Source organism: Tetrao urogallus, assembly GCF_951394365.1.
Source record: "Tetrao urogallus genome assembly, chromosome: 12".
Classification (NCBI taxonomy): domain Eukaryota; kingdom Metazoa; phylum Chordata; class Aves; order Galliformes; family Phasianidae; genus Tetrao; species Tetrao urogallus.
Window position 1 is genome coordinate 3,808,299 of NC_136825.1, and position 12,068 is coordinate 3,820,366.

The 12,068-nt window shown below is 38.7% G+C and overlaps 1 protein-coding gene across 1 annotated transcript in view; it reads right to left on the minus strand.

The window, feature by feature from the left end:
• The window catches only part of CDH13 (cadherin 13), a gene marked incomplete at both ends in the record, with an annotated part of 413,730 nt that overhangs the window by 256,877 nt on the left and 144,785 nt on the right, over window positions 1-12,068 (minus strand). The window contains one exon of the mRNA XM_079541296.1: window positions 8,870-9,078. Coding sequence (XP_079397422.1) covers window positions 8,870-9,078 — 209 coding nt within the window. The remainder of the gene's footprint in view (window positions 1-8,869; window positions 9,079-12,068) is intronic.

Sequence of the window (12,068 nt, forward strand, 5' to 3'; positions counted from 1 at the left end):
AATTAATGACAGAGGGACAAGTGTAAATTTTTATCCCATAATGCTCCATTAAATGCTTAAGATGTGTGCTGAGATAGGTGCTACTATAATAAACATAATAAATGTTCCTTCACATTTGTGAAAATCAGCATGGAACTGTTGGGGCAATCATTAGGGATGATCATGGATGTCTATGATGGAGAGAAATTTCTAAGATCATTTGTACATGTGAACAATTTCTCATACTATGGCTCCCTTTCAAATCCACCCTGTTTCTGTGGGCTGCTAGAAAAGGTTATTGTGGGAGAACAACAGCTATGTTTTGCACCTCTGACATATAAATGTGCCTTGAATTCAGGTTTGAACACAGCTTTGTTTGATTTTCACTCAGAATTGCCTCCATCCCTTAATAAATCTGAGGCATCATTGGTGAAACTGGGATAGCTATCATATATTGACTTAATTCCTGCATGATGAGTGAAAGAACATGGAAGAAAGTGAGATGCTCTATTGTGTACCAGAAGTGTCACAGGTTCTTCTGGCTTCTGTAACACTTTTATTCATCATGGATTTGAGGATATTAGGGATAATGCCAATTTCAGTATGACATGGAAATCACCATGCCCTTTTCAGAAACTTATTTTAAAAATGGCTCCATTCTTACCCTGATGAGAAAAAAGCTTTAGGAAATACGCATTAATAGTACAATTACCTATGCAAGTATCTCTATACATGTATGCAAATACTTTTTTATTATTTGCTATTTTTACTGATTTGTGTATTCTTACACACATGCACACATGCTCTGGGTACTCAGTGGTTACACTTTAAGGATTCTACAAAAAGAAAGCCATCTTGTAAGTGTAAGATATTACGTATCCTATGAGACATTTACTTATCCTTTATGATCTTACTTAATGTTTTACTAAATCATGTTTAGCCTGTTGCCTTCCTTCTTATATGCTCATTTACTACAATGAATTTTAAATTTAAACCTTTTCTAAATGCTTCCTTTAAATGTTCCCACATCCATAGTACAATTCTCCCACAATTTCATCAATAGTTTTGAGAAATTATCACACAGTGTAAGTGCAGTTTCTCCATATCATCAAAATACTTTCAAGCTACAGTTCTGAGTCAAGCTTGGGGAAAAAAAAACCAAAAAAAAACCACAACTATATCAGTGCAGGGCGATTTATCACTCTCCCACAAAATTCAGTGGATTTTTTTTTAAATGGATAAAGGACAGTTAGCATCCTAGATCATAAAAAAATGATAATTCAATTCAAAAGGTCTTCACACAACTCATCTACCATTCAAGCTTTCAGAAAAATGTTTTAGTGTTAAGAAGTAGATAGATTTTTCTCAGTATTCTGTGCAGGGGTGAATTTTAATTCAGCTAGAAGACTTAAGTAACTTTCAAAGAATCTCACTATGAGATTTATGGATGTTTTGCCATTAAGCCTTGTGGATGAAGGATAAGACCCAAGTGTGTTTTAAAAGAAAATAGAATAAAAATTGGTTGCTTTCCAGAACTGCATTTGGTCCCGAGCTTCCACAGAAGCCTTATATTTATGCCAGATGCACAGCAAGCAATAGTAAAACAAACCTGTGGATGATACCTGTTACTGCAGAGAGAACAGAAAGCCTAAACGCAATTCAATGCTGACAGAACAAATGATTTTAAATGGTGAGTTTTTTTAATTGAAAAATGCTAATTTAAAATATTTTTGCTTGATGTTTTTCATGAGCGAGTAATTTGGACTCATTACCAAAGATTGCAGTTGGTTCAAAACACCATCTCATTTCACCCTGGATTCCCTGTTAGACCTATTCTATACTTGTCTTAGCTGTGTTTGCTACTGGAAAGCACAAAGTTCCTTTTCCAGGATAAATACTTCCCCAGTTTGTGTGGAATCTGAATGAAAATTACTCAGAGGAAAGCACTGAACATTCACAGAAGCTAACACCTTCTTGTTTCACAGTCAATTATTCATGGTTCCAGTCTATAAGACCATTTTTCTCTCCTTAAATAACCAAGCACACCTCATTTACATGCTGAAGCTGTGCACTGAAGGAAAGGGAAGGAAAGCTAGCCTACACATTTGACCCAAGCATTTATGCACACGATGAATAAACTTAGAAGACACGCTTTGACCAAATAGGGAATGTTACATTAATGAAAACCACCAGTGGCTCATGGTTCTTACAGTTTTTACTCTAGTATTCAACACAATATGTAATTGTTGCCATGGCAACTGCCACAACTCTTGGCACTAAGATAATTCTCAGATAAATGGATCTTTGTCAGAGCGAACTCCAAAGCCAGTGTATATGAAAACTGCATTTCTTTGGTGGTGGGAATTTGCAGAGTTAAGTTGGAAGGATAAATTTAGTGCAGGCCTGAGGGGAAGCACCAGCCCAGCAATAAGAGCAAGGCTCTGCTGTAGAGGTGAGCAAAGGGGAAGCGTGGCTGCATGTGAAAAGTCATAACCCTGTGCACTACACCATGGCACGTGGAGGGTCAGCTTGCAGTGTCCTGGGGAAGAGGTACAGGAATCACTTCTGTATGGCAATGCCAGGCAGAAATCCTGCTTTGTGGGTTTGACCTAAAGCCTGCTGCAATCTGATTACTTCAGGAGGTTCTGGATCAGACCGAAGGATAAAAAGAGAAATTAAGTGACTGGAATTTTTATAGAAGATAGCTTATTTCAGTGGCTAAGGAGATTTACTATAATAAAGGAGCTGTTTCCAAACAGCAAGTGGAGGCTTTTTATAAAAATATAGCAAAAAAAAAAAAAAAAAGAAAAAAAAAAAAAGGCAGCTAAGAGATACTAAAGAATGACCCATTGATGAGAACAAGATCTTGCTTTCACTGACATTAATTAAGATGTATTCTGTGAAACATGCACTGTAGCATTGCATCCTTCCACTGATGATTAAGATGGGGAAGAGACATTTACCAAGATTTCATCAACCCACAGGTGTTATATCCTAAAGTCACTTACAGCTCAGATTTTAATGCATGAAGTCCAAGTCAATCAGTGTTTGCAGTGTTATAAAGAGCAGAAGCAATAGAAGGTTGTTCATTTCACAACTAATAGGGGAAGATTACTATGTTAAGTTTTCTGGCAACTGAGCATAAAAACAAGAAGAGACATTTAGACATTTTTCTTTGTTTGCTCTTTACAAAAACTCATGTTTATATGCCTAAGGGAAACCAACATGTCCAAAAGGGATGCATCTCCACAGATTCTCTGGAAGTAATTCTATTCTACATGCTGTTTCGATCAGTGTAATAATTCATAGGTATGTCATAGTGATATACCTCTGTGACTTACTTTATTTTGTGCCTTAAAATGAAAAGCAGAGCACGGTGTTTTATTTATCCAATGCATTACTTGTTGTAGCAACTGCTATATGCAAATGTAATAATACGAAACTCTTCCAGACTGCTTGTCAATATCTCATATGAGATTCCATCTTCATGCTTTTGCACAGTTATTTTCAGCCTATTTAGAACTCTATTCTAAACTGGAAAAATGTTAGCATACATTAATTGGAACAATTGCTTGCTATATCAGAGAGGTTGATTCTTGATCTTACTTTCCAAATGAATTATTGAACTGCCAGATTACAAAACTCAACCACTCACTTCCTTGTGCAAGTATTTTTTTTTCTGCAAGAGAATCATAATAAGATTATTGATCCTTTCTCATCTGTTCTAAGGCAGAAAGCTATGCATGTAGGATTTAAGGCTCTGGGTGCTTTTTATTTCATATCAATAAAATTTGCAATCTTCATACTTCAAGGATAAAACAGAGAAGTAAGGCATAAATAAGAAACACCAGCATTTAAATCCAAGGAGTTTAGTTTCATTATACCTATTTGATACTTTAGGAAATAGAGGCACAGGCATTAAGGCAGTGATTTAATAGAAGAAGGAATTCAGGCCTGCAAAGCAACAGGGCAAGCTCCACACCAGGCTGCATCTCCCATCCTCTCTATAATAAACTGAGCTGACACTGGGAAAACAATACTTCGAGAGAAGGAAATGCACGAGCAGTCTATCTGACCAGCCCCTCGCTGTTACGAAGTGGACTGGACAGAGTAGCAGGACTCCTGCAACCTCATTCCCTTCGATGTGAGCTGCTGCTGGAGACAATTTTAAACTTTCCTCATCTACAACATGCTGTCTTAGGGAGCGCTCCTCCCTCTTATCTCTTCTTTTCCTTTTCCATCTAGTGCCTGAAAAGTGTCCTGAGGGTTTGACAGTTTCTAATTTAATCATTTCATCCTTCTGTATGGAAGACTGCTGAGCACCATACAGTGAAGTTACTACCAGCCTGGAATTTCTGAATATCTGCCTGTCCTCTTATCTGCTTTGGTGCCAGACTCTTGATATCTAACTCCCCCCACACAGCGTCTGTGATGCTGTAACAAATAGAAGTTCCAAATAATTCTCTTTGCTGTGGAAAATAAAGGCTGCATTTGCCACCACACACACAAAAAAAGCCCATCTGTAGAGAAAAATTGTTTCCTAAGGATTTCTTTTAGCAAAAAGTCTACTAGGAGTTTAGTTATTAAAACCAGCATTAGATTATAAAGTAGGAGCAGGACTAAGAAATACCCATTTTATTTAGCCTTGGAGGACACAATTCAATTCCCAGCCAGCTGCATTCTTCAATGCACCTTTTTAATGGGCCTCTAAAAACAGTTTAGCTATACCTTGTCCTTCACAAAAGAAGACTTTTAAAGTAAACAAATAAATGCTTTCACTAATGTCCGGTCTAATGCTCAGATGTGATGAAATTTCCCTCTACCAGTCCTTTAAAACAAAGCAGGCACTCAATGAGGCATAATTTTGAATTATTGCCACTCATCAATTCTGTCAGTTTGTTCCTTAGTAGGGTTCCATGAGTGATTTATTTTTCCATTAGAGATCCCTAGCAGTTCCATGAATTATTTAGAACGAGCCTAAAGTTCATTTTTAGGACTCCTGGGTGAATTAAAACATTTCCACGCATATTTATTTAATGTCACAAGCAGTCAAGTCCTGACCATGTGAAAGATAATTAAGCAAACATAAGTAGAGCATAAGCACAGACATACGCCTCATCAGCGCTGCCCTAAGCTGAAAGTAAGTGGACTTCATTCCTTCCACTGTCACACAGCACTCTGGCTGCCCATGGGTACAAGTATGTACAAACACTTACCTAAAAAGACACCACCACCCTATAATGCTGCACCCTCCATGTGCCCATGGCAACTCTTCTGTGCACTCGTACCCCACGTCTGACAAATCTAACAGGACTCCATCTCTTCTGTCACTAGCTGTACAGCATTCTGTGATCAGAAAGCAACAGCCAAGTAGGCTGATGATGCTGAGGAACCATCCATCTCCTCGCTTTGCAGTCTCGGCCATTCTGTGATGGAAAGCTGCAGACTCTGCAGAGCTCATATGTCTCTGGCAGAAGAGTAAGGAAACATGACCTTTAGACTCAAAAAGCAGAATTATACCGCAAGTGGTACTCGAACAGCCACTGACTGTATTAGAGCCTTGGAGGTACTTAATCACTTACAACTGATCAGTGAGGCCATCTAGAATCTTCCCACATTTTCAGCAGGAAATAATCATATACCTCAACCACTAGAATACCAATAGCTTTCTGCTCTTCTTAAACTTTAAACACTTCTGATATTCCTCTCAAGTATGTTTGGTAGTAATCACCCTCCAAAGTTCCAGGAATTACACTATCTTCTTCCAGGCTCAATCTGCATGTCAGCACATTAGAGATCATTGTCATCAGTCATTTCCATACATGTTGGGAATCCAATATTAGCAAGATTAACAATGGGATTTCACAGATGCAGGCACGTGCTTTCAGTAAAGAACTGGCAGTTGCCGACAATGGGGAAATATATACAAACTCCTCAAAAAACTTGCCCAGAGAGGTCGTGGATGCCCCATCACTGGAGGTGTTCAAGGCCAGGTTGGACAGGGCTCTGGGTAGCTTGGTCTAGTATTAGACATGTAGGCTGGTGGCCCTGCATATGGCAGGGGAGGGCTGGAGCCTGATGACCCTTGAGGTCCCTTCCAACCCAAGCCATTCTATGATTCTATGATTATCCCTTAATTAAACGTGGTACTTTAAGTACTGAATGCTGAGCAACGCTCTGGCATGTGATCATCATAACCCTACAAGATCATGCTGAAATATTAGGGCTCCATCTGAGCACTTCTTAGCCAAGGCTTCTTGCCTTAACAGATGGAGCTGTTCTGCTGTTTCCATGCTTACACATTCAGCCCATAAAAGTAGAGGATTCTGTTCCAATTTACCAGAAAAGTCACGTCAGATAGGATGCTGTAATCTTTATATCCTTCTGAGGTATGACGAACAGAAAGACAAGACTGTCTCCTATGTTTAAAATAGGCAAATAATAGACAAAACAGTTGATAAAAATATTTAAGAGCTACAGAATACTAGCTGAGGTCAAGTAGGACAACCAGCCCCAAGACATTTGTATCATCTCGAAGAAGCGTTGATCCTCATTACATGGATTTTTCAGCTCACAGTAATGCATCACCTAAATCCCAAAGGCACTGCACACACCAAGGATCTACATGCCAAAAGAACAGTGTTTTAGTTTTGAGCTGAATTTCAAAACTCATAAAGAGCTGGTGAATACAGGTAGAGATAAAGTTATAAGGTTGCTCTGCATAGCCACACATAAGGGAAGACTGGCAAGGAGCAGAATGTGTCAGGTCCAGACTGGCCTTCTCTCTCTCTGAAGCAATACAAAGTGGTTGTAACAGAATCTAGGAATTGGCTTCTGAACACAGACAGTCTGATGATAAGTTTCAACACTGTATTAATATTAATTGAACATTTTGAGAAAATACAGTCCAGAACCGGAATAGGATATAAAGAGAAAAGACCACTAATAAAGCTCTGTTGTAGTCAGCACAAACACACATTTGTTAATTTCTGCTCAGGTGGCAAAACTACCCCAAGATCTTAACTTCCACAGAATATGTCCATTAAAAAGGCAGGGAAGAGTTGCTTCTCTGAGTAAATCAGTATAACAGCATCAGAATATGATTCTCAGAGAATTGGATCTTCATAAAGAAACCAATCCCATTAAGTTTAACTCCAGCCTTCCAGTTGGGATGTTTCAAACTTTTCTGTGGATTCAGTAACTTTCAACTGGAGAACGATAATCACCATATTAAAACAGCTCCTAAGCTTTCAAAACCTAGAGTTAAATCAAAATCATGATCACATTCTTGTGAATGCACCAAAAGGAACACGTCTTGCTAGTTTGAGACCAAGGACAGCTAAACGCCTGGGTCATCTGAGCTACTTTTTGTACTCTGAGTTTGATGGTGCGTGGTCCTGAATCCACAGCTCTGACACATAAGAATCTCTCAAGTATGACTTTGTTAAAATTGAACTTTCTGAAGATATGGCATATTTAAATAAAATTAAATTCCCTCTCAGTGTTCTGATCAGCTCTCTGCACAGTTACACATTCTGATACTTTTCCCCTGCTAGCAATCTACATTCACATCTCGTGCTGCTTAAAGCACAGATCAAAACCTTTCCTCAGTCACAGACTTTCAGAAGTTTGTTCACCCTTAAAGCTAAGTTTTTTTTAATGAAAAACTGAAGTTATGCTAAGCTATTGTGAGAAACACAATGAAAACTTCGACAGCTGAAAGTCGAAATACCAAAATAAAACAACAGGTAAGTGATTCTCATCATGGCTTCTTGATTCCAGTACTAGATTTAATTGTACAGGAAATCACTGTCTTGCTTGCCTTTTTACTAAATGCCAGGATACAGAAATGAAGGCAACCTCACATCCTTTCTGTTACTCTCATGGGCACGGAGTAAACATTTCACTCAATTTGTGAAGCACTTTTCCCCAAAATATATGGTTGGTATTACGCTGAAATTCCAAACTAGAAAAAAAATGGATACAGAAATAAGTGGTCAGAGCCGATGTAATTTGCTATAATGCAATGGAAAGTGCAGCAATGACACAGAGTCTGTGAAGTCCTAGACTGCAGTAAGTGAGGATATGCTCAAATGCAACAGTCCTGAGCACAGAAACAAAGGAAAAGAATCTGCTTACACTTAAAGGGCCTCAGGTAGGCAAGGATCTCCAGCAAAATCCCCTAACCTCCACTGCCAACTCTTAAATGAGGGCTGGGAAGGGGTGGATCCTGGCTCCAGCCTTTCCATCACTCAGGTTCATTGCATACACCTGAGCTCCCCCGGGTTGGCCCTGCCTTCCCACCAGGTGTTCAATCACTGCTTCAAGCTGTGACTTAGCATTTCTGCTACAGTGGAACAAACTCAACAGTGCAGATAGACGTACTGACAGAGAGTAAATATGGATTGGGATTTGCATGCAGAAGTTGATGTAGTATAATATATAATGGCATCAGATAAGCAGACCTGTATGAAAATTTAACTTCCACAGCATAGAACTAATTTCCATATCCTTAACACTTACAACAAATGTGAAGTAGTAAATTCTGAATTAAATATTTTGAGTATGACTTTTCCATTTGTAGTTATTGCCAAACTGGTTATCTGGCCTAAGTACATCAGAAGAACTTGCCAGTTTTGATACTTACACTCTCTCATTTAAGTCAATTCTGTATGAATATTTAGTATTTACACCTGAAGATGTAATACATCTTTCAAAATCTGCAAAATTTATACTCTATTATGTTGAGCTAAGTGCTAAATTGTTACAGGAATACCTGGATGGAATTTTGATCTCTCTGCTAACAGATTCAATCTGCTTATAGTCCTAGATGGCACATGTAAGTACCTAGCAGCATCTTCTTTCCTCTAGTCTTTTGTATTTATCTTACCTTTAATGCACCGTGCTTCTCGTTAGCTCCAACAATCAAAATTTCTGCCATATCCTCAGCATGCTCAGATCGTGCGTGGACAAACAAAGCTCTGCCAGCTTCTGATACATTCTTCAGTGCAACTAAAGACCCGTCGTGTTCCACCTTAAAGTCTGGGTTAGAAACTTCGAAGTTCAATTTGTTATTCCCCTTGCAGTCATCAAACACCACTGGGGAAGGAAAGAAATAAAAAGAAAAGTGAGAAAACCTAAGTTTAAGTATCCACTTCAGAAGTTTTCACATTGCTGGCTTATGTACAGATCTCGTGGAGAAATGGCTCCAATCTAAGGGAATACTTTCAAACATTGTATTTGTATGGCTATAATATTTCATAGACAATCTTATGAATATGCAGTTTCAGAAGGATGAGGAGATTTTGGCCATACTAACTGGGGAAGGAGGAAATAAACTCACATTAGACATGAACATTTTCTGATCACTCAAAAGCACAAAATGCACACTAATTTCACAAACTGGGCAACAGCAATAGTGGCCTTGCTGTTCTCCCCATTCACTGTAAGAAGTGAGATGTAAAGGCTCTTCTGCTGCCCAAGTGGTTTCAGAAATCTGATGTATTTTTCTTTAGTTTTGCTGTTGGCGGTTTGCAAAATATGCAATTTCACATTCTACTGCAAAAGGGTTACATAATTAAAAAAAAAAAAACAATTGTAGTATTTCTTACTATTCTTATTAACCACCTGTAGAGTGATGCATGAGCTGCACTACCAATATACACAAGATCTCTTATTTAAAAAACAGCTTTCAAAAACCCTGTTTCACTTCATATGAAATACTTGAAATATTTATGAAAGCCAACAGAAAGAGAAAAAACATCCCAAAAGATAAAGATGTGACACTGCTTCATGTTCCTTCTCTGAGCCCAGTAGATTCACTTTGCTCAAAACACTGCCATAAACATTACTGGTGAAATTACAGCCATATTACAGAGGTCTTCAGAAACTTCTAATTTCTAAGCAAACTTTTTCTTTTTTGACATCTGAATGACATATTTACATGTGTGCTTTTTTTTTTTTTTTTTCCCCTAGACAACCTGCTCTATAATTCATACCTGTTCCTCAAGTTACTGTGCTGTAGAATTTTGCTTATCTGTATGCTCCTGCTATTTCGGTTTTACATTTCAATTCCATTGCGCCTTTAAAAGCTGCCTTACAGACAGGGATACAGACTAGAGATGATCAAACACAATAGTTTTACTGAAAACAAAGCACTTGTAGTAATTTTCTAAATTCACTGTATGGATTATATTGTTCTGTCTGATTGGTATTTTTAAAGGGAAAAAAAAATAAATCCTAGATTCTGTCATGGCTTGGCCTAATCCAAGAGGTAAAACACAGACGTTCTCATAGTGGATGACCATACATTTGCCACTTCATTGAATTTTGCTGAAAGCAAGAGAGATTATAAATAAAAAAAGAAACCAGAAGGATTTTGATGGAAGGTTCTTTGTTGGCAAGGCCTCCCTTGGTGTTAAACCACCCCTTGCAGCTGATGTCGGTGATATGACAGGCACTTAACAGATTCTCTGTAATCTCCTAAAGCTATCAGCCCACTAAAAGACGAAATTTCCCTGTTACCACAAATGTGGGAAATTGAAATTCTCTATGCTAATCACTGTATAGATTACAGTCTTGATGAATTATGAGTGGATTCTCATTTAACTTATTCTTCTCCACCCTTTATAAAACAATGGCACAGTGCCTTTGGCAGGTACCCTGTCATACTGCATCAGCCTGTACTTCTCACAGTCCAAAGCTGCTGGTGACCTAGTGGTCTATTAATAGCACACAACTGGAAGATTTGGCATCTCTATTTGACAAATTCATCACGTCTAGAATAAGATGTCTCTCAGCAAAGCTTAAATAAAAGAATAGAAAGCCTAACAACTATGACAGAGAAACAATTTAAAACCAAATGTCAGAGTCTGAGTGATAGTATGGCCAAATAGCACAGGACACATTCAGAAAGCAGCCACTCTCAGTTGTTTTCCTACAACAGAGGCTACTGGGAGCACGCCTCTCCCACCTTGCTGCTCAGCATCACATTTCTTGAGCTGCTTGCATTGCTGCCATCTGCATGCATTGTGGAAATTCAAGGGCCACATGCAGAGCTGACACATGGAATTAGAAGAGGTAGTTGAATATATATTTTACATTCACGTGGAGTCATGAATTTGGAACTTTCAGACCTTCTGTATTTGCTCGGATGTTGGTCCTGCTTTATGAAACTGCACTTTTTCCAACAAAGAGCAGAAGCAAACTTGCTTAAAAGCGAGAAACTTTTCTTACCATATCTCATCCAAAAGCACTGATGCTTTCAATTCCCAAGTCTACCACAGAAACGAAGGTATTTGACAAGGTTAGTAGCAAGGAGAAGGAAAGAAAATGAAAGGGCTATAAGAAATAGTGATATGTAGGAGAGAAATTAGAAGTGGATGGAAGGAGATGAAGCGATCATAAGGATAGAGAACACTGAAGATTATGTGGACCAGGGGCCAACAGTGATGAAGTCGAAGCAAACTGTTAAATTATTATGAGAGTTGAAAAGAAATGTAGCCTTAGATAAAATCTCTATTCTGAAGTGAGAGGCAAATGAGAAATTTATGAAAGCAACGATGCCTTCTGGACTGGGATTACCAGGGAACATCGCAGGAGATTGTATTAAATTCCAAATAATACTCACAGTGCCCCTCACCAGGAACACCTGCATCAAAAAACTCATGCTGATTCTGGGAAAAAGCCAATGAAGATACCCAAATTGTACACAAGCTGTCTGTACCAAGCTCCAGTACCAGCTATGTGGCCCATGGAGCTAGTCCTGACACCAACCACACTTCCCTGCCCTGCCAGACACCGTAGTGAGATCTTTGGACGTTCAGTAGCTAGCTCAGATTCTAATCACTGTACCCTACTGTTCCAGCTAGGTGAGTGCTGAGCTAGCTTTGATGCTGGAAAGAGCCTGGAATCTCTCCTAGGACTGATGGAAACTTGGGCATGGGACTGACATACTCTGAAATCAACACAAACAAGCATGTGGAAGAAGAAAGGAAACACTTCAGAGAGCTCCACTGAGACGAAGTGTGATCTAAGTTGCTATTGTATTTCTCTTTTCAGAAATAAAACATGCCATTACAAACAGTTGT